At 29.8% G+C, this 25108-nt stretch overlaps 1 protein-coding gene across 1 annotated transcript; it reads right to left on the bottom strand.

Annotated features, from left to right (window-relative positions):
- Positions 1 to 13015: 13015 nt before the first annotated feature.
- Positions 13016 to 13693, bottom strand: LOC132949991 (uncharacterized). The gene is made up of 2 exons (XM_061021155.1): positions 13346 to 13693; positions 13016 to 13235 (listed from the first exon to the last, which is right to left on the bottom strand). The coding sequence occupies exons 1-2, from the start codon at positions 13685 to 13687 to the stop codon at positions 13167 to 13169; spliced, it is 411 nt and encodes a 136-aa protein (XP_060877138.1). The 5' UTR covers positions 13688 to 13693; the 3' UTR covers positions 13016 to 13166.
- Between the last annotated feature and the right edge of the window lie 11415 nt (positions 13694 to 25108).

The following is a 25108-nucleotide window of genomic DNA, read 5'->3' as shown; positions in this document are numbered from 1 at the left end:
TAAGTGTGTCATTTCTTTGAACATTAATTTTATTATTTGAAATTGATGATATTTTCAGCATAGTTTGAACTTGGAAATCTTTAAGAACGTCAATTACTTGGAAAATGTTTGGATGGGGTGTATAAAATTGTGAATTGTAATGAGAGTGAAACGATTCAGGACCATTTGTTGTACGTGGTGAATCGGAAGGTTCTGTTGCCCAAATATAAGGATTAAAATCTGCATCTTCTGATACGTAATAATTTAAAACATAGTCAGCAAAGTGAGTAACGTGTTCTATATTGGGAGCAATAGACATCAATTGAGCATACCCATCTCCAACTTCAGATGGTGGTAAAAAAGCTAACCCATAAAAATATCTTAACCAATTTCCAACTTCTGAGTTTTCTTCTTTGTATTTATTATGTAAATAATAATGTTTTTGAATTTTGCGATAAAAACTTTGGCTTAAATGAAAAAAGCAGCACACAATTTTACAATTTTTACAATTTTTTTTTCTCTCTCTTTAACACATAACATGTTTTAACACTATTATACATTATATATCCCAATGGCCTTGCTGCCGAGGGTTTTGTTTTCTTAATAAAAAAAAAAAAATTTTACAATTAGGAAATGTATTCAAAACAACACAATGTGCAGGTTTTTCAAAATCTGCATGGAAATTTTTTACATCTAGTTCTTTGCCAGTTAAATGTTTACATAATAATTTTATTTATATACATATATTGGTACATTTCTAAGTTTTTGAATGGAAGTAAACAATAAATTACAGGAATGTAAAATTTATTTACATACACATGAATTGTATATAGCTGAAGAAAGAATTTAGGTGCATAACGAAATGTACCATCTCCAAAAACATGTGTGCTATCACTCAGCAGATTTAGATTTGCTTTGCAGGTGAATAAAATTAAATTTTTATCCGAAGAAATATGACAAAATTTTTCATCGTTAAATTTTGTAATATTGTCTCCTTCTGCCGAAAGTATATCAATTGTATCTTCTAATGTTTGTGGTAACGTCGGAAATAAGTTTTTGCGGGCACAAATTAATGATTTACGCACTAACCTTAAATTAGAATATTCAATATCGGTATCAAATCCACTTTGACGTATTTCTTTTAAAATAATTTTGTTTGGTTTGGTATGCAGGTCTTCTGTCCCCTTTCTTTTTACAGCTGTTCTAATGATGTCCAATTTGATCGAATTATCTTTTAGAGGAGGATGCTTGTGAGGAAAATTTTTGGTTTCAATTATTTCATTAAACTTATCATTAACGATAATAGTCACGTTGCACGAACGATTTGTACACCGAAAACGAATATTACTATTCATTAAAATATTACATTTACTGAGTTTAAAATTATCAACAGTTATACACGTATTACCTCGTTTTGTTTGGAAAACATTTTCGATTTGGATATCCATTTTAACTACACGAATATTAAGAGTGCACTAACTAAAATTGAAAATACTAATACTAACCTAGTATGGTATGAGCTATAGGAACAGGGCCTCGATATCACCACCACCACTGTGCATACGTAGAACATAGTGTTTTGAATTTTTGATAATAATGTATAAGTAACCACAATATTTCCAATTAGTATTATCGCACGGGCCGATAAGGCCGTTTTGTAAGAGATATCTATTATATATTTGTATATATATATATTTTTTTTTTATATTGGTATTATACGTATGTATAATATAACTGTGGGTTTTTGGTCAGTTATCAATTATTAATAATTTTGTTCTGTACATAATCTACAAATTACAAATTAGTTTTCACAGTTTAATTGACGATGGCGATGGCCGATACGGCGCGTATGAACTTAACCAGTGTAAACTAAAAGCGCGCGCTTACGGCCTAAAAAAAATTGGCCCAAACGGGTTCACGGATTCTGGTCCAAACGGGTTGCATTTTTATTAGTGACCTAAACGTCCCTGGCCCAAACGTGCCTCGCCCCTTGCTTCATAGTTTTAAAATATTCAATAAATCATTTTCTATTGTGTTCAAACGCGCGTGTGAGTTACTTAATTTATAACATACAAAATGATAAATAATAAAATTATCAAAATATCTACATTTTAAACAATCCTAATAATATACAATATAGAGACCAATAGTTGACAATGCTAACACAAGAAAATCGGTATATTTTATGATTTCAGCAAATTTAAAATTTGATCATGCGTGAAACATGCTAACAATACATCGCTAAAATAGTAGGCACTTCCACATTCGTCTAAACACACTCATTAGTTATCATAGTCTAATTTTTTATAGAAATATTTGTATATAATTCAGAATTTATCAAATAAATAAGATTTGCATTGATAATTATTACTAATTATCAACATAATATATTGAAATATCAACAGATTATTTTTTCATACAATAACTATACTTATCGTTACGTAGTGGTGGAATGTTTCAAGTCTCTATGGTTTATAATTTTTAAATTACTGAAATAAACACTAATCATTATTATAACAAAGCATAAGATAATATTATCGATAAATTATTAATTACATTAATATATTTTTTAGGTTTGCTGGATCGTTTTTTAGGTGCGTATAGTATAATACATTTATTATATGTTACAATAGATCTAATAAACTATTTATTTTACGAATTTTATTATAGATAGATGACTATCATTTAATACGTCTTGAAAATAATTGAAATACTTTTTTCACTATTGTCTTTATTGAAATAATGATATTGTGACAGTACAAAGATCTTTTATTTTTAAAGGCAGCTTCCACATGACCATACCTTTATTTGATAAAGAAATGTCTTTATTACTATATTAGTATTGCCTATCTTATGTGACCAATAATATTAAATCTATTATAATTAAAACATTTTTCACAAATAACGTCTTATATTTATTTCACGAAATTTATCATTATACCAAATGTATAACTAATTTATAATTACTTAATTACATTTATACAGCCTTCATCAAGAGTAAGGACACACATTTCATTATTATTATAGTCATTAGTAATGACCGAAATTCGACCGAACTATCAACTATGTATGATTCATAACAATCTTCAATTAATCGTTATGAATCATACATAGTTGATAGTTCAGTCGAATTTTTTCTTCAGTATTACCCTATAGGATATATAATATATTCATGTAGGATATATAATATATTCATGCTAGTTCCTCCGGTATTCTGAAAACAATTGAATCAATACGATATAGGTAAGAAATGTTGAAGAGTATAAATAAATAGGAACTTGGAACGTAAGAACTTTAATACAATGTGGAAACTTGAAAATAGAAATTAACAGGATGAACATTGATATCCTTGGAAAATCAGAAATAAGATGACTGAAATTTGGAGACTTGTGGGGCTACAGGATAAGACATAAAGGAGCATCAGGGAAGAAACCTGACACAGGAGGAGTAGAGATTATCATATATAAAACCCTAGGCAAAAAAGTTAAAGTCTATATACAATACGATGATAGAATCTTTCTAGTCAAAATCCAGATGAAAAAAAAATTCACAATAGTAGTTTTAGTGTATATGCCGAAAATTAATAGTGTAGTAAGCAAGTTACTACTTAACAATAAAACAAATCCCACAGGTACATAATTACACTATACTATAATTTAGATACTGTAATTCGGCATATATCGGATAATAGAAACGGAAATAAGGGTTCTTTCTGTTTAGTAAATAATATTACATTATTAGTTCTTGTTTAAGAAACGCACTGAACAATATAATTGCTCTGTATACCACAATGTACAAAATATAAAAAATATAAAACAGTAGAATGATTATTTTTAGTACAACGCTGTACGTGACGATATTCAATATAAAAAATATTAAAAATGATTATCTCAAATCGAATACACAGAGTTATACTGGAAATCATAAAAGGCGTGGGCTGGAACGATGTTCACACAAACCACATCCGTGAGCCGAGATACAGTATCTATAGGCAAGGGGTACGGGGAACTTAGTATAAAAGGGAGACCGAATCGGCCTGTTTTCAGACGTGTACTACCACCCATTAGTGCAAGCACCTTCACGCCACTCTGTACGAGCATTATTTTGGACTTGGAAAATTATCAACAATATAATAAAATTCACAATAAACAACAACTGTCTTTTATTTATTATCAACCACGACTACAACATCAAACAAATTGTCTGCGACCTGCATCTATAATATCTTGGCAGCCACTTATCTACTATTAGTACTACGATAGTAGGTACCAAGCTCCCGAGTATATTACAATAGTATTGATGATGAGCCAGAAGAGTTATATAAAAATATTGATTACAAATAACAAAGCGAAGGAGAATCTGATAGTAATGGGTGACTTGAATGCTATCTTAGAAAGAAAAGTAAAGAACTTAGTAGAAGTAGAAGTAGAAGTTACCCAAGACCCAGATACATACATCAACCGCAATCTCGTCCTGTTAAAATGTTATTTTAAATTTAAATGAATTATGGGTAAGAAGAAAATTGTGTTATGGCGAGTTATAAACCTAAGAGATGAAGAAACAAAGAAAAAATATCGTGATAGCATAAATGGCATGATAATTTAAGAATCACCAGAACTTCCAAACATTAAAGAAAGATGGCAGAATTTGAAAGATACAATCACGAACACCGTAGATAAACTATAAGACACAATTCGTTAGAGCAAGAAAGGAGTGGAGAGCAACTGAAATCGTCAATATGATAGAGGAAAAAAGGAAATATAAAAGTTCAAACAGTACAGGAGGACAGAAATGATATAGAGTATTAAGGAAATTTACTAGGAAATCAAGGGAAGCAAAAGAAAAATATGAGTATAAGAACAGGTGTAGTGAAATAGAAACCTTTATAAAAACAGGAAATAGAGATGAAGTGTACAAAATGTTGAAGAAGTTCTTTTGTCAGAATAAGTCCTGAGCTGGAGGAGTAGAAAATAATAAAATATTAAACAAAGAAAAAACGATATATCCAAAAGATGGAAGAAATATTTAGAAATTCTGTTTCGGGGGGAAACACTTAAAGACAATGAATCAAATGAAGAAGGATAAAAAAAGAACCCAGTTACGAGGGAGGAGTTTATAAAGCTTTGAGAAATCTGAAGAAAAAAAAGCATCAGGGATTGATGAAATACAAACGAAGCTTTGGAAGGAGTCAAGGGAAAAAGTTGAAAACAAATTATTTTTAATTATCATAGATACATATATTTTATAGACACAACTGGTGAAGTGCCAGAGGAGTACGTAAGAAGTATAATACATTTTCTCCATCTCAAAGAAAGTAGCATAAAAAAATGTGAAGAATTCTAAAACATTAGCCTGCTATCCCATGCATCTAAAATACTAACAAAGATTTTATTCCAACATATTGAATCCAAGATAGATAGATAAACTGATGGACAATCAATACGAATTCAGGGAAAATATGGGAACGAGAGAAGAAATACTGGCATTGAGAATAATTATTTAGAAAAGAATAAGGAAGGTTAAACAAATATTCATAGTTTTTTTGGACATCGAAAAAGCATTTGATAATGTGAATTGGACGTTAATGTTTAACATGATGACAAAAATAGGAATATAACACGCAGACAGGACATTTCTGTATAATTTTTATAAATTCAAAAATAAAAATAAATTAAGGAGTTAGACTAGGATGGACCCTATCCCAAATAATATTCAAGAAGCAACAGATATAAGATAAAAGATGATAATAATTATTGATCAGAAAATAATTATGTTGCTTTCGCCTGTAATTGCTGAAAATAGGGAAGATTTAGATCAACTAACTGTGGATTCATTAGAAATTTGAAAATGAACATAAATGTGCACAAACAAAAGTACTCGTTTATGGAAGGGGAAATAAAACCATTGTACAGATAAAACTACGAAGAAACGAAACAGTAAAACGGGTAGATGAATTCGCATACCTGGGGAGAATAATCAGCAATGATGGAAGAAATAGGAGGGAAATAATAAAACGCATCTGTCTAAAATATGGCTAAAATTACTAGCATCAAGAAACATTTATAGTCTACGACCAAGAAAAAAATCTATTGAAGGCATGGAAGGTATGGAGTATAGCCCTTTATGGATGTGAACATTAGACCATATCAACAGAAGATCGAAAAAAGCTAAAGGCCTAAACAAATGTTTATGTTAAAAACGTAGTCATAATTATAATTTTGTTGATTTACCTTAAAACACAGCTAAATAAATTTGCTTGTTATTTTAAAAATATTGATCTGAATAATACAAAAAAGCAGGGCTTGAAACCGGTTACCGGTTTTTACCGAAAACCGGTTTTTCCCCAGAATTTTGGGGAACCTATAATCGGTTAACGTTATTATAAGCCTATTTGTGCTCCCAGTTATCGGTTACTGGTTATCGTGAGAATTTTTCAGCTAACATAAAACGTTATAATAACGTAATATGTTTTAACCGGTTAAGAACCGATTACCAGTATTTATAAATACTGACTACCGTTACGTATGAACTATAATAATATTATGTTTAATTTATTTTAGCTACATGAATGATTATACGCTCGTAACTACTAATGGTATAATAAATAATAACTTCTTAAACCTATTCTTAAATCATACTATTATATCTTCGTTTTTTTTCCTAGTCTTCATTCTTGTAATAATAATTCAAATAATTGGTATTCTACATTTTTATTTCCTACCTACTTATAACATAAAATATCGTTGGTAATGAGTAATGACGGTACTCGATAGTCGATAGTCTCGGTCTCCCTCATCGTATATTGTACTGGGAAATCTAAAAATAGCTTGATTCCTATAACAACATGAATATTGTATTAATAGGATGTCAGCGCACTATTTGTTTTCTCTTTCCGACCCACGCGCAACATAGACAAAACGCATTTGCGCAGAATCGTTTTTTCTATGTTTTTAAGTAATATTAGATTAAAATCACCCATCACAAAAAAGATAGAGAACAATATTTTAGAGAGAATGACATATCGGTTTTATATTTTATTGTTATTTGACTTTGTATTCGACTTTTAAAATAAACAAAAAAATGTTGTAAATTTAAATTATGTTTAAATCGTTTTGGAAACAATATTTATGGAAATCGATATGTCATTCCCTCAAAAATATTATTCTCTATCTTTTTTGTAATGAGTGATTTTACTCTAAGATTACTTAAAAACATAGAAAAAACAATTGTGCGGAAATGCATTTTGTCTATGTTGCGCGTGGGCTAGAGAGAGAAAACAAATAGTGCGCTGACATCCTCTTAAGTATACGGGTACAAAGGTGTAGTACAATTTTTTTTTTAGAAAACCGGTATTCAATTGGTTACCGGTAACCGAAATTTTTGGAAGTGGTTATCACTTAACGGTACCCTGTAATTTTAAATCTAGTACCGGTAATTGGTTACCGCTAACAACAGGACCGGTATAAAACCAGTAACCGGTATCCAAAAAAATTCCTGTTACCACATCAGCGGTAACCGATTAAATTAATAACGGTTTCAAGCCCTGCAGTGAAATAAGTGACTGCGTGATCTTCTTAAAATCGATAAAACGTATGAACTTGAATTTCAGAATATTGATTCCTCTAAAGATGGAAATTGCAATAAGAAGGGATATTAAAATATTTCCATTTTAAAGATGTACTCATGCAGAAATTGTGCAAACAGAAATTAAAAATATTTTGGCAAGGTATACATAGTTTTTAAAAAAGCATGCTCGCCCCCAATTTTACCTTTTATAGTACTTTTATTAAAAATCTGATTTTATAATGTTTATAACTAATTATAAGTACCTAGAAAGACTACATTTTGATATTTCTTGCACTACCTACTTTAAGAGTGTTCTGTGGCGATACTAACAAATCTTTTTTTCAAATGAGATCCCCCTTTTTACTGAAAATTATTTACTTATTACATTTTTATCTTAAAATGTTGATGTATTTATATCAAAACTCTAATTAGTAGTCTGAATTAGTAAAATGTTTATTCAAATAATAATAATTCTTAAAAATGGTTTTTACGAAAATATAAACTTAATGTACCCACCTAATATTAGATTTATCATATTATTATTATATATTATGTAATATTTATCATCCTTGGTTCACTTTAAAAAAATTTTTATCCTGCTCTGGATTTACGCACAGCCATTTTTTATGATTGCTCTAATAACAGTTGACAAGGAACCTTATATTACATTTTTAAGTATTTTTACCTAGCAAAAAATAATTTATTAAAAAAAATTTTAAAAAATTGAAAATTTATCATGGTTTTATGAAATCTCAAAAACAGTCCAAATATTTTGAAAAAATTATCGTGTATGGAAACTGGACATAAAAACATTTGGTGATAATTTAAAACATTATTGGTTATTTGTTTCTTAGTTACTACAGAAACACAAAATCGCTTTGGCTGAAAATTGGTATATTACGTAAAAATGATCTGTATTTTTTTGTTTTTCAAGACAATTTTAATAACAACAAGACATTTTTACTTTTGACCCCTCAAAGTACTAGCTAGATTCACTTTTCTAACAGAAAATATGCTGAAGTACAACATTAAAACTGTTTTACTGCCCCAATAATTGTGATGACAGAAACAAAAGATTAAAAACAAATTTAAAAAAAAAAATCAAATGTGTTATATCATTCCATATCAATGCTTCTCTTAAATCTAAAATATATTTTGTAATAAATAATAATACTGATAGACACTCTCCGCTCAGAATCATTTTTGTGTTGCATACTAACCGGAGTTGTATTTTTACAAAATTTAAAAAAAAAGCCAGAAAATATTTATAATATTACTTATCGTTTCGAATAACTGATTAACTTTAGTCCAAATCGTAGTATTAATAATTATGCTTATACATTTGCAGAAGATGATGTTTGTAAGTGCATACATTTTATACATAATTTATAAATCATAATATTAATCGTTTAATAATGATTTTTGTTTATACATTTACAGCAATTAACGGTAACCTCATAATAGTATAATACTAATTTACTTAATTAATAATAAAATAAAAATTAATGTTTGTATGGAGTTACATTATTTATAAATCTTAGAATACCAAAATTAAAAATAAAATTTATAATTTAATTATTTGAATTGAATTAGCTGATCAACTTTATTCCAAATCGTAGTTTTTTAATAACTTGAAATTAATTTAATTATTATGATTATAAATTTACAGATAGGAGTAAACGTAAGTCCACTAATTTTTTACACAATTTATAATAATTTATAACCCTAATCATTTAATAACTATTTACATTTATACATTCACAGTTCTTAAAAGTAAGTTCATAGACTATTTTACTTAATTTATAATAAAACCAAATTCTTTACATAGTATGTAAAAAAACCCTTCAAGAAGGGACTCCCTTGTCCCTATAAGACGAAAAACTTTTTACAACAGAAAACAACAATAGTCTTGTATAATCTTTATTCTTGTGTATTTTAGTCTCCCAGTTATAACGGAAACTCCTTTATAATGGAAAAATTAGTAATAACAAATAAATGGAAGTTTTATTCGATATAATTGATTATCTGTGTTATTTTGATTATAAAATGTTTTTATTTTCTGATTACTTTGACTTAATGAATTTGTGGTATGTTGTCAATTGTATGGAAAACGATTTCTTTATATTTTTTGGGGGTGATGTCATTCTTAGTGCAATCTCGGTGAAATATTGTTTTCATTGATACCACGAACATTTTACTCCATTGAGTTTAAACACGTAACTGGAATCTCACTATTTACAAAACATAAATTACCAAAATTAAAAACAGAAAATATTTATAATATTATTGAATTAACTAGTTAACTTTATTCCAAATTGTAGTATTTTAATAACTTGGAATTTTAATAATAATTATGCTTATAAATTTACAGTGCTGGAAAATCGTAAGTCTACTATAATTTTGTTGTATAATTTATAAATTATAACACTCATCATTTAGTAACGATTTACAATTTTATATTCACAGCTATTTTGGGTAAGCTCATATACTATTTCACTTAATTAATAATAAAACAAAATTCAATCAACTATATTTACAGTTAAATTTCATTATATAACGGACACGGATCCCTTATTATACTTACCTACTTACCTATGATAGGTCTATAAGAAGTATATTTTCTTATAACGGAAAATAAAAATATTCTCGCATGACTATAAATATACCATATAATTTTAGTCTCCCTATAACGGAAGTTCTATATAACCAAAAAGCAATTCCTTTATAAGGTTTTACAGAGTTTAATAGAAAGCTGCTTGGTCAACATTTAAAGAATAAATTGATATATCCGTTTAGTACATCTGACATTAACATTATCAACAAATAGCTTTGTTCAATTTCAAATTTTCAAGCCATACATACTTATCAATTCTTACCTAGATACCTAATTAATTTGACCTATAACACCTTACTAAAACCATCACAAAACACCAACACTTAATAAATGTATTTTTTTTTTATTCGAATATTACTACATTTTGAATTAAATACATTTCTAAACAAGCAAATATTTATTTAATTAACAATTTGTTTATACTTTTAGATTGTGAAAAACAGATAGTGGACTTTCAATTAAGTAATTATTTTTTTAACCTAATCAGTAATCGAATGATTTCGATGTGTTATATAACAATTTAAAAACAAAATCAATTTTTCAATTTAATAATTAATCATATATCATTAAGGGCATTCGATAACGTGATTTTCTGTTTTTGTCTAACACATGCGCGACATATTATTTTATACGTGTTTTTTTCCATCGATCTATTGAAGCGATAAGAATTCTGAAAATATATTTTAATTGGTCATCAAGTCTACTTGAAATCGACTTTCCCACATGTTTGATATTATTTCCCAAATTCCTATAAATGTCATATTAAAAAAGAGTATTTAAAAATAAAGGTGGGTAAGTGGATGTCGCTCTGCTGTACAGTAGGTTACAAGTGGGTCACTGTAATGGATGGTGTTAAATTTGAATTCAATGATATAATATCATTGTATAAGAAAAACGAATCTGAGCGAAAACGGTCAGTCAGCCTATGATATTACTAAGTGATTGCGCCGGGGACGAAACAATAGTTAGCCCGTACGGCCCGATCGCTAGTTACTTCGCGCGCTGTACTAACACACCGACCGACCTGTGTATAGATGTGTATGTGTGTGTAGCGACTCAAAGGAAGTGGACGGGCAAGACCAGAGAGTGCTAGTGTGTGCAAAGTTGCTTTTGTAATTGGGCACTGACTCATCGACAGGTGAGCAATCCAGAATCGAACGTATGTTTGACTGAATCACGAGACTTTTGTTGTCATAAAGTTGTATAAGCCGTTTAATGACTACGTCGTAATTCACATCGCTTATTGGAATTGACTGCACTAGATCCAACGCTGTACCTTGTAAGCACGATCTCAACTGGAAAAACTTTTGCGCCGGAGTGTAGCCATCTTCGTTATGAACCATTGCTTTAAAAATATCAAAGAACGAAAACCAATCTTGAATGTTGCCGTTAAAGCTGGGCAAAGGTATGAGTAGTAAATGTGTTCGTTGAGCCTGATGTCCAGTCATAAATGTAGAGTTATGAGTTGAAGTGTTATGTGACTTCTCTAGATTAATTAGTTCCTGTATTTTAGATCTGATGGAGAATTAGTCTTGCTCAAAGTTTAATCTCTCCTCTTCAGCCTGCGCTTCTTCATCGACACTGAGTAACTCTATTTGTGATTGGATATCATCAAACTTCTGGTTGATCAGAGGCAATTCTTCTTGCCGAAATTCTAATAATGATACTGCTAATTGGGATCAAATTTGCTAACAAACGTTTTTATGCGGGTCAGTGAAGCCTTTACCACTCCCCGTTTCTTTTTCATATCGGCTAACACTTTTTGGTCGCTTTCGTCTAGTCCCATTTATAGATGGAGAAAGGAAATCAAAAACACGGTATAATATTATATATAATGCCTATCACGGACTTAAAATGAATACTACTCTCAACACCTTTAGGTATCTGATCAAATTTAATTTGTAATTGACACTGTATTACACATTTACTCATACGTACTTGCGATAAATAATAATAGAATCTATAACAAGAGGTGAATGACCTAGTTCTTGAATATTATGATATAATATCGACGACCGGTATTTAGATTAAGTGATTAACGGTTCTCGATAATAATATTTATAATATGCAATGAACTGAACAGGTATAAATAATTACCAATAACAATTATTACGTGATTATGAGCAAAAAGTGCGATAGCAATACGTCGAGGTCACCAAAATGATTGCGCCGGGGACGAAACAATAGTTAGCCCGTACGGCCCGATCGCTATAGCTACTTCGGGCGCTGTACTCACACACCGACCGACCTGTGTATAGATGTGTATGTGTGTGTAGCGACTCAAAGGAAGTGGACGGGGTCGCCGAGCAAGACCAGTGAGTGCTAGTTAGGGTGGTCCTTAATTTTAAACTTTCAAACTTTTTATTGAGCACCCCCAAATTTTGTTCATTACTATAAGAAAATAATTTAGGTTAAATTTGGTGATGATACCTGACCCCCTTCACGTGCCGCAAAAGGGTTGAAAAATGACTAACGAGGGTAGTTTTCCTGTTTTTTGAATTTAAACCAAAAACTATAAAATCCACAAAAAAACACATAGAACCTTAATTGTAGAACATTAAATTACCTATAAAAAATATCTTCATAAAATTTCTTGTCAATCCTTTATTTTTCGAGAAATTGTTAAATAACCAAATTTTATATATATTTCGAAAATTTGATTTTTTTATGGTTATTCTAATATATTTGACGTATGGTTCAATTTACGACGAAGTCTTTTATATAAAAAATGTTCAAAATATAATTTTCTGAAATAATGTTATAAGTAAAGTTTGTATTAGACCATTAACTTTGTTTTTACAGTAGGATTCGTGAAATATTTTATTAAACAACTCTTCTACCACTACGAAGAACCAAATACAACATAATTATTTTATTCATAAGAAAAAGATTACTTTATAATAAAGTTTGATAAGTCAAACAAATTATTTTATACTTAAATATTTATTGTATAATAGTTAAATATTATTAAGGTGAGTATTTGGAGATTAAATTAATTATTGAATTATTAGGTATATGGCGTTTTCAACTTTTCTCTGCTATGTCCTGGGTATTTACGACGATAATCTTGCACAGTCTGAAATTATATAAAATATAATTAAAATATTAATCATATATTTAGGCACAATTTGTTATGACTATAGTAATACTTCCTACTAATACTTATTACTTATATAAACTACTAACTTTCAATAAAAATTGTTTTTGGTCTTCATCTTTTGTAATTTTTTCATTAAATTCTTCCATCAGTTTCACTCCACGTTCAGCTGTATCATTTACAACCTTAAGTGACCTAATTATTTGTTGACCTTGGATGTAGTCATTTTGTGTGTTCCATTCAGATGGATCTATTTTTAAGAAGTTAGTAGATAAACCAAATCTCTTAAACATCATCATCGATTTAGCCGAGAGTAATGATGTTGGGAGCTCATTATTTACAAAATTAGAAACTTCTTCTGATTTAAGGTAAAATTTCTTTTGTACTTCTTTTTCTTCTTCTTTGTCTTCTTCCAATATTTTTTGAACCATATTACGTTTTTGTTTTACATTAATTCTGTCATCAAATAAACTGAAAGCTAAAATTATAATGGTAGTAAATTGCGATAATATAATAATTGTTTAAATAATACACAGTGTAAATATATGGCCCTTTTGGCCAAACCGATAAAATAATATAAGCCGCTATTTGAGCTGTTACTCGTAAAAGTATAAATTTGGCCCACTGGCTCGACAATGCAATATAACATAATAAATAAATTGTTAAAAAAAACTTACAATTTGTCGCTGCTACGTTTGCCTGTATAATAGTTTTATAATAGATACACAACAATAATAATATAAATTCACTGGCTATTCAAGCCAGACAATAATTTAAATAGCAATAACTAAGTACAGTTATAATATGATAATTCAAAATATGATTTAAATTACGATCGCACTCGTGACAATGTTATAACTTATAATATAATACTGTTTGAAATAACCCGACGATTAGCGTTGCGGTATATGTCAACAAAATAATAAAATATGCAAACGGCTATTAGAGCCGATGCTAACAATATAATATTTGTGACGATTCGCGCCTATATACACAATGAATTATTACAATAATAATAAAAGATATTGACGGCGATTCGCGCCTACAAAGAGTATAATAATATTGTTGGCTATTCGAGCCAAAAATGTATCTAATAAAATGCCTGCGATGTGTGCCCACGTACAATATTATTGCGTTGACTGTGTGCAACGAACGAACGAACTAAACTCACTGCCGCACCGCGCCTCGCCCTTGCTGGACAATGACCGGTCGCAGCCTAATCTAAATATTATGTAATAACTGTATAACTTATATAATAATCTTAATAATAACTATGTGTGGTCGGTCGGTGGGTACATTGCTATTGTCGCGGCGGCGACAATAAGTATATTTGATGATATTTTGTGAATAAAGTAATTTATATATTTACTTATTTATGTGAAACCTTGTTTTAAATTTTCAATCCTTAGCTACAAAATTTGAACATTTTATAAATTTTTAACTAGAAAATAATTATTACATTTTAAATTTGATAAATGTTGTCACAATTCGAACTTTAAATGCTTACAAAAAAAAATTGTGCCTTTGTATTTTTAATATTTTTCAACTGCTATTGAAACAATATATCAGGAGCCTTGCATAAAATTTTAACGCTTTTCTACCCAACAGATAAAATTTTATTGATATTAATAGAAAAAAAAGAGGAAAAGTGGATGTCACTCTGCTGTACAGTAGGTTACAAGTGGATCACTGTAATGGATGGTGTTAAATTTGAATTCAATGATATAATATCATTGTATAAGAATAACGATTCTGAGCGAAAACGGTAGGTCAGCCTATGATTTTACCAAGTATATTTGATGATATTATTGTGAATAAAGTAATTTATATATAACCTATTTACGTGGAGCCTTGTTTTAAATTTTCAATCCTTAGCCATAAAAGTTAAACATTTTATATATTTATAACTACAAAATAATTTATAAATTATAAATTTGATAAATGTTGTCAAAATTTGAACTTTAAATGCTTATAAAAAAAAATTATGCATATGTATTTTTAATATTTTTCAACTGCTATTAGAACGATATATCAGTAGCCTTATATTAAATTTATTTAATTAGGCTTTTTTACCCAACAAATAACATTTTATTGATATTTATAGAAAAAAAACTAAAAAAAATGGAAATTGACAATGTCCGTATACATCTCAAAATAAGTCAAAATATTTGGAAAATGTTATGGTGTATAGAAAATGCTAATATAAACATTCAGTGAAATTTTCAAGTATCTACAGTCATTCGTTTTTTAATTACAATAAAATAAGAAAATTGTTACATGAGAAATCAAGTAAATATCAAATGTTGTAAAAATATAAATTTCAGACGCTCATTAAAATTTAATTTAAGTTTCTTCTAGACATTCTTTTTTGATAGAGGTAGACAAACTTATGAGGAATCTTATATTACATTTTCAAATCTTAGATTTAGGTTAGGCTAGGCTTTTTTACCCAACAAATAACATTTTATTGATATTTATAGAAAAAAAACTAAAAAAATTGAAAACTGACAATGGCCGTAAACAGCTCAAAAAGAGTCAAAATATTTTGTAAATTATATGGTGTATAGAAAATGCTAATATAAACATTCAGTCAAAATTTCATGTCCCTACGGTCATTTGTTTTAGAGTTACACCAAAAACCAAAATCGATTTTCTCGAAAACAGATTATGCGTAAAAATTCCCGTTTTTCCTTAATTTTTCTTTTGTTTTTTATGTCGCTTTTGAAAATTACTGGGAAATTTTTACTTTTGACCCCCCAAAGTACCAATTAGATTCACTTTCCTATATCAGAAAAGTTACTGTTGAAGAAATTCAAGCACTTTTACCGTCCTAAAAGGTGATGACAGACACAAAAAAAAATAAAAATAAAACACACATCATTGTAAAATCAATACATTCATCGCTTCGCTCAGAATCTAAAATTGTCGTATTTTAATTTTTGGAGAAGTTAAAAACAAAAAAACAAAAATTTGGAAAAGTCGATTTCAAGTAGACTTGACGACAAATTCAAATCTGTTTTTAGAATTCTTATCGCTTCATTAGACCAATTGGTGTTTGGCAAAAAACCAGTTTAAAATCCTATGTCGCGTGTGTGTAAGACAAAAACAGAAAATCACGGTATCGAATCACCTTAAGAGGACGCCACACGGGCAAACGAAACCATGCAATGCCAAGAGACTGCGCTGTTAGGTGTTTTCGCGATCCGTAAGCACGCTACATTTAAGCCGCGCCCAATACTCATATCTGTGTATCAACCGACGAGTTGTCGAGTAGTGATGGGCGATTCAGGTCGTTGAATCGATTTTTGAATCGATTTAAATCGGAATAAAAAAAATCGATTAAAAAAAATCGTAGTCCGAAAAATCGATTTTATGGAAAATCGATTCTTAAAATAACGATTTTTTAAATAAATAGATGGTGCTTATTGACATGTTCTAGCTCTCCCTTGTGACACCCGGGTTCATATTGGTTCATATATAAAGGTTTTCCATACTCATTTATGTCAGTGCAAGTACTCCCTACCTTAGTCCCTCTTAATTTCGGAGAGAGTAAACACTGTAAGTCTTGTAGTCCTATAGGGCCTACATCAAAGCAACGGAAACTCGCCATTTTAATGGACAGTGTCAATGGACAGTTGGTCCAGTTGGTCACAGGGGGGAGGCCTAATTTTTTTAATTTTAGGTTAGGTTAGGTTAGGTTTTACCGCGGCGCCATCGGTTAAACCAGAAAAAAAAAAAAAAGGTTAGGTTAGGTTAGAAAAGGTTTAGCACTAGACGTCGCTAATGCATTCAACACGGCGAGATGGTGCAAGATTTCAGATGCGTTGAACAGAAAGAAGACACCACCTTACTTGATGAGAGTCATTTATAATTACTTGAGTGAGAGGAAATTGGTGTACGGGGAGAGCAAAAGCAAGACTCTCTCATGCGGCGTCCCGCAGGGTTCGGTACTAGGGCCACTTTTGTGGGACGTCATGTATGACGATTTACTCAGCCTAGAAGTAGAAGGAAACCTTCACGGTCCATCTACAAGTATACTAGTAGCCTTCGCAGACGACATAGCGATAATAGCAACAGGCAGAACAACCGCAGCACTTCAGACTGCAACAAATGAGACACTAATGGCTGTCAGCGAATGTTTGGATGAAAACGGTCTTAGCTGGCAATAAACAAGACTGAAGCAGTCATCCAAACGACAAAGAGAGGATATGACCAACCAGAGTTCATGCTCAACGGGATAAAAATCGATATCAAGGAACAAATTCGCTACTTGGACGAAATCCAAATTGATTTTTGGAAAGCAGGTTGTTATTTTCGAGATAGGAAATTAGCCTAGACTTTATTATTTTTTCAAATATTTTTGAAAAATTGGTTAGCATAGATATCGGTCTATAGTAACTTAAGATTTTGTGGTCACCACCCTTGAATAAAGGCTTAATGATTGCAATTTTAAAGTCGTCCGGGAAAGTACTAGTCTGTATACACAAGTTATAAATATATGCAAGCAGAGAAACAATAAATTCAGAAATGTTTTTTAAAATTTTAACTGTAACCTTATCATAACCGGCCGCAGTATCATCTTTGTACTTAATAGTATAATTAAACTTAGCTCGGACACATCAACTTTATCTAGAAAATACTTATCAAAAGAATAAAAAATGTTATCATTACGCAGATTGAAAACTAAATCAGGATTTTTCCTAAATTTTTTAGCCAAATTTTCGCCAACATTAGTAAAATAATTATTAAACTCATTTGCCGCTTCTTTGGGATTATTATCTATATTTAATAGATTATTATTCACTATTATAGATTTCATTGTATCTTTATTCTTAGTATTATCACCAGAGATCTCGTTAATCAATTTCCAAGTTAATTTAGGACTAGATGAAACTTCTCTTAATTTATTTTCATAAAATTTAATCTTAGCGAGTCTCAGAAGTTTAGTAAATGTGTTTTTGTATTTTTTATAATGTGATATAAGTTTGGCGTTATTAGGGTTTTTTTTGCATTTCATCGAAAGGTATTGTTTGTGACGTACTGAACATAACAGGCCTTTGGACATCCATTCTTTTAATCTTTTGTTTTTTGAATTTAAATTCTTAGTTGTTGAGGATTTAATAACTGCATTGGTAATTATTTTCAGAAACTCAGTGAAACAGTCGTTTGCGGAGTTAGAGCCATAGACGTTAGACCATTTTTATTACACAAAATAAGTTTAAGATTATCATAATTAATGACATTGATAATATTATTAACGCTTTTAGTTTTCACTGGAACAGGGATAGAGATAACAGTTGAGCAATGGTCGGTAATATCAGTTAGTAAAACACCTGCGTTTATATTGCTAGGTGAGTTAAAATTATCTCTAATGAAAACGTGATCTAAAGAACTGTGATTTTGACCCACTGGTAATCTTGTATTAACATTAATAAACGAACAGAAGCCATATTCCGATAACAAGTCTAAATAATCATTATTATTGACTGTTTCTGCGCCAATTATGTTAATGTTCATGTCCCCAATTACGGCAATTAAGCCTGAGTTTAAGTCAATATTATTAAAGACGTATTTTAATGAATTAATGAAGCCTATACAGTCAGAAGAAGGGGATCTATATATACATAGTAAAATTGTCAAACAATTATTGATTTTCAAGGTTAGTTTAACAATGTTGTATTCTAACAAATTAAAGTCATAAAAGTCCACATTAAGATGATTTTTAACAAAAAGTAATATATCATCATTTTGGTTTCTCTTTGAACTCGAAAACATTATATTGTAACCAGGTATGTTGAAGTGACAAGACAAAGAGACATGCCACGTTTCAGTTAAAACTATTACGTTATTGTTTGCGTTTTATAAAAATTCGAATAAAAAAAATGAAAGTAGTTGGTCCAATATTAACTGATGAATTAAAAGAAGCCGAAATAATTATAATTAAAATAACTCAAGCGGCCTATTGGTCCAGTGAAATAAACGATTTAAATAAGAATGGTACTTTAACGGTAAAAAGTAAATTACATAATTTACAACCCTTCTTGGAAAGCGAAATTATACGAGTAGTTGATCGCATAAAAAATGCTAGGCATGTAGAAATAACACAGCGACATCCTATTTTAATACCGAAAAATAGTACAATTGCTAAATTAATATTGCTTAACGAACACGATCGACTTTTACACGCGGGTCCACAAGCGATGTTAGCATTAGCAGATTAAAGTATTGGATAATTGGAGGCAGAAATATTGCAAGGCATATATTTCACCAGTGTGTAAAGTGCTTTCGACTTCGACCAACAATAGTTGAACCTATAATGGCAGATTTGCCAACCAAACGACTAGAGCCAAAACGACCGTTTAAAAATTGTGGTGTTAATTATGCCGGACCTATTGCTGTAAAAACAAGTTTACGAAGAAATGCTGCTGTACTAAAGGGATATATATGTGTATTTATATGCTTTAGTACCCGGGCGGTTCATATTGGTTAGGTTAGGCTTGGTGAGCCCACATGTTCTTTACCCGAACCTGATTTAACCGATATACCGGACAATCTCTTAAAACGTTGGCAGCGGGTAACACAGTTAACCCAAATATTATGGCAGCGCTGGAATAAGGAGTACCTGTCACAACTTCAAACCAGGCGGAAATGGTTAGCCAATAAGAAAAAGGGCCCTAAGATAAAGGTTGGTACCATAGTGTTGGTGAAAGAGGACGACGTCCACCCGATGTCGTGGTCCATGGGTCGAATTGTCCACGTCCAGGCTGGTGACGATGGTGTCATTCGGGTAGCTACCATATTAGTAAAAGGGAAAGAAGTAACTAGAGCGGTCCGTAAGCTTTGTGCTCTGCCTTTTGAGGGTAATAGTACATAAATTAAAAATATATTTTTCCCTTTTATAATTTTATGATATCTTAATACATATTATATCAAATTATTCCCATTCTAATAATTTATTTATATTTAATTACGTCGATACTTATATTTATATTATTTATTTATTTTTACTATCTTTATGTATTTTTTATGAACGTTTTGTTGAAAAATAATTTATATGTATTTGTTCTTATTATGAATATTCTAATTTTTCAAGGCGGGCGGCATGTTGACGCTTGTATTATATCATTGATAGTTATTATTATTATTCGTACGTCTATCTATATTGTTATATATTATTATCTTATTTTCACCGATATCGGTTCGACCAACATTCAATTATTATATTACTTAAGTTAGTGTGTGTTTAACCGTGTGCCCATGTACATATGCGTGTCACCGTGTCCGTCTCCACAAAAGAAATAAATAATTAAACTAAAAAAAGTGTAATTTTAATATCTTACTAAAAAAACTTAAACCTTTACAGTCCACTAAAACCGACGGCAACATTAACATTACCTATAGTTTATTTTAATTATATTTTTTTAAACAGAATTTGGAGATAAGCTATTTAAGTATGATGGTGAGTATAATATAATTATTTGGCGAATTAACATATTCTAGAAATTAGAGATCTTAAGGGGACGCTACACGGAAATTTGTTGTCTCCGTGTTATACAAGTGCGTAACATACAAAATTTACGGTCAGCAGATCGTTTAGCTTTTTAGTTTAAAAATTATAGTGAAAAGACCTATAATTATGGAATTGATGGTAAGAACATTAAATGTGTTTGTATTTGGGTTTTTTTTACGATAATTCAGTGCTTCAGCGAGTTATGATCATTTTTAATTTATACGCTAGGTATATTATAATATATAAGCAACATTTGCTAAAAAATTGAACTTTTCGTAAAAAATTACATACAAACACACATAATGTTCTTACCTCAAGTTTCATAAATGGTCGATCCACTCTAATTTTTAAACTAACTGTGCCAAACGTGATCTGCCGAGCGTACATTTTCTACCTATGTTACGCACTTGTAAGACGAATACACCAAAATACTTTGTAGCATCCTCTTAATGACACGGGTTAAATAACTATTATTTCTCTGAGCTATGACACATCAGCACCCCGAGTTTAAAACTATATTATTTAACCATTTTCTAACAAAATCAAAATTGTAGCGTTGTAACTTTTTTTGTAAATTACAATGTATAAATTCAATTTTATTATTATCAATTTTCAAATTAATATTATATTTTGGACTTGAAAATTTCTCAAAATTTTGTAAATATTTTCATAGCTAAATATAAACTAAAACTCGATATTTTTGACGATATTTCTATAAATTATGAAAACGGTCTGATTATCAGGGTACCCCCTATACACATCAAATTATATTTTTCGATTTAAAGTATTGAATGCAGAGCTTCAAAACGTTATAACAGAAAATAAAGAAAAGAAATAATTTGAAAACGAATGTAATCCAAAACCTATGTTAACAGTAATTTATATTTTTGAAACACGTCTTTATTGATATAGAAATAATTGATTTGCAAAAAGCCAAAATGTAAATTATAGTAGAATAAGGCGAGTACCTACTCTATGTGATAATAAATATGTATTATATCTAATTATTAGAATACAATGCACACAAAAATGTCTTAACATCGTATGAATTAGGTAAGAAAATTATTATAGATTATTTATAACATGATTATTAATTATTATCTGATTAAATAATACTAATGCATTTTCACTAATTTATTATTAATAGAGCTTAGAATATACTGTGGAAAATAAATAGCTTAAAAAATATAATTTCGTGTGAATAGAACAATGAAAACATTTAATTTATTGTTTTTTTTTTAATGTTTTTACTTTAAATATCAAAATATTATATTATAAGTTACAGTTAAGTAAGATATTAATCTTAGCTGTGTCAGTGTGTCATCAATTAATTTTCTGGTACTTCAAACCATTTAACATTAAAATTTATGTTAACAATTTAAGATACGCTGATTCATTCAATTTATTTTCTGAAAAAAAAAATTAATTAAATAAGTTTTTTAATTAATCATAAAATACACATTACAATTTAATTTAGGGCTATTTTTAAATCTTAACGACTTATTTATATCTGATTTTATTCTACATATTATAATATTATTATAGCATGTTATAGGTACTATACGGCCCTAGCGCCTGCGTTCTCTTCTCAACCGTACACATGCCTGACCCAAGTGGGAGAATATCGAGGTTATTATTAATTAATATGATAGGATCTGGCACGTGAGTCGCTGGTTCAAATCCAGTACCATGTGCATTTTTTTTCATTTAATTCTCAATATCTCTCCCGAGTCCGGCCACAAGTGTTGTGGACGTGTCAGTATATTAGATTGGTAAAGTTATACTTTCAATTTTAAGAACTACTTCACTTCATTAAAGCAAAAACTAGATATATTATATTGATCTTTATTAACATTTTAAAATTTTCTTCTTTAGCTTTGTTGAATAATCCTAATCAAGGTAAAGACAAAATATGATATGAATTATATTTTAGAAAGTGGCTACTTCAGTGTCCAACGCGTATCTGTATCTATTTTAGCGTGATTAGTCCAAATATTGCCTAAGAATTCGTAATCTATTATGACTCTGACTATTCATATATTTTAATTGTTAAGGTTAAAGGTTATAATTATATATTCATATTTATAATATTAAAGCGTAGTCGTTTCATTATTATGAAAATATATTTACTATCAAATTTATGGAATCAATCAACTATTTAAGTTTTTTCTTTTATAATTTTGATCACTACTGTGGACGTTCTATACCATAACAGCGAATTACGCTTATAAGTTCTGGCGTTTTCGCAATCCAGCGATTCTGAAATTGGTTGGCACTAAAAATTTAACCATTCCACAATAATCTATGATCTGATAAATAAATGTCTAAAGGTCTTAAAACAGAATGTCAAAATTTGTTAATTAAAATAGACTATTAACAGACTAACCTAACCTAGGACACAAAGACAGGTAAATGAAATATTCAAATATCCACTTCCTATATTTTCAGTAAGACTTTTATAGATAATTTATAGAACTCCGAATTGCAATGATTATAAATATAATTTAAAAACGTAGTTCCTAGCAGTACATTGAATAACGTATTTTATTGATAAATTGCATTATATTATTATTTATAGGTACCATTGGTTGTTCTTTCGATCTGAAAATGCAAGGTAAATTATTTTGTCACTACCACTTGTAACCATCCTTACAAATGTTAGTATTGCGACTTTCTATATTCATATAAATAATTTCTTTTACTGAATTACGTAACAGAAAATACTAAGATTACAAAATTATTTTAGAGTTTTTTTAAATCTATAGATACTTGTATTTTTGATTACTAAATAGATAAAACTTAAATATATCACTTCATTTACGAATCCATGTACATTTTTATATTTAATTTTTTGAAGTTTAGCCCTTTCTTAGGGCATACTGTGCATTATCTAACTAAGGGAAACACTAATAAGCCAGTAATCTATGAGCCGAATCATATAGGTAGTGCCATTGCTGACACATTGAAAGACATCATATTATGTTTTATAGTTTTATATATAATAATTTATTTATTTATTTATTTATTCAGTCAAAACAATTACAAATTAAATAATTACAATAAAATGAATTAATAATAGCTGATACGAATACCAACTGAGCTATGAGCTCGTATCTGGTATACGGAGTTCAACGATATTACAATTCGTTTAAAGTAAAATACTTATAGAAATAAAAACATGATATTATTAAAGAAACATAACATGATACAAAAAAGAGTTAATATACAGGGTGATTTTTTTATCGAAGAACACTCATTATTTCTGAAAGTATAGACTTTTTACCAAATTTTTTTTTCTAAAAATTTTAGTTACATACTTTTCTACATTTGCATAACACTAATTTTTTTCACCCTTATATTTATTGGTCAAACTATTATCAACTTTTGATTTTCAAATGGCAACCCATAATAAAAATCTTATAAAATAATAAAACTATTTTTTTATGAATTATAACGTTAAAATTTTCATTTTTTGTTAATCCGTAGACGAGATATAGCTCTTCAAAGTTTGCTGGTTTTGGGAGGTATTAGTGCGTAAATACTTTATACCTCGTCAGCAGATACCGTAGAAATTATGATTTTTATGCCCCGGGGTAAAAGATATTTCACTTTTCAAATAAAATCACGAAGTATAGTACCTAAGCTTAAGTTGTGCCTGTTTATTTAAGTAAAGTATAATGCCCATTTGGTAGGGTGTCGCGACGTTCGACCCACTGTAGGTAATTGCCATAATAATACTTAACGTTTATAAAGACCAGAAGTTATAAGTAATAAATTTGATATCGTTCGACCCTAAAGTATAATGGTGATAATCATTGTACATTTGTACCTACTATTTATAATAAAAATACCTTTAATAACTCGGTGGCTGGCAGTTGTCCGAATAATGATAAAGACCGATAAGAGTGGTTGTACGGTGGTTCACCTGTGGTTACCCTGTGACCAACTTGAGGTGGTGTTGCACAGCAAGTCGGGGGATATTTTCGATTTGCGGAGCGGAGCGACGGCGCCGAGGAGCGTAGCGACGAGTGCCGCTAGCATGGCATCACTGTACAATGCTTTTTCAAATTGGTGTCACTGGAATATGCTGGTATATGCTGGTACGGTATTGTGGTATAAACTTCCTTATCATTTTTCGGACAACTGCCCCCAACCCTTAATAACTTACTGTCACGATGTTATCCATATTATAAGTTATTGGACCATTACTGACACTAATTGTCGCATACTTCCTTGTAATCACCACTACATACCTTCGGTAACGGCTGATTCGCGATTAAGTAAATCATCCTTTTTCCGAACAGCTGCTATTTATTTTATATTGTTCTTTGTTATCTTAGTT

The sequence above is a fragment of the Metopolophium dirhodum genome, chromosome 8 (assembly GCF_019925205.1).
Source record: "Metopolophium dirhodum isolate CAU chromosome 8, ASM1992520v1, whole genome shotgun sequence".
In the NCBI taxonomy this organism is placed as follows: Eukaryota; Metazoa; Arthropoda; class Insecta; order Hemiptera; family Aphididae; genus Metopolophium; species Metopolophium dirhodum.
The sequence above is the reverse complement of the archived record's forward strand: the minus strand, read 5'-3'. Positions and strand labels throughout refer to the sequence as shown.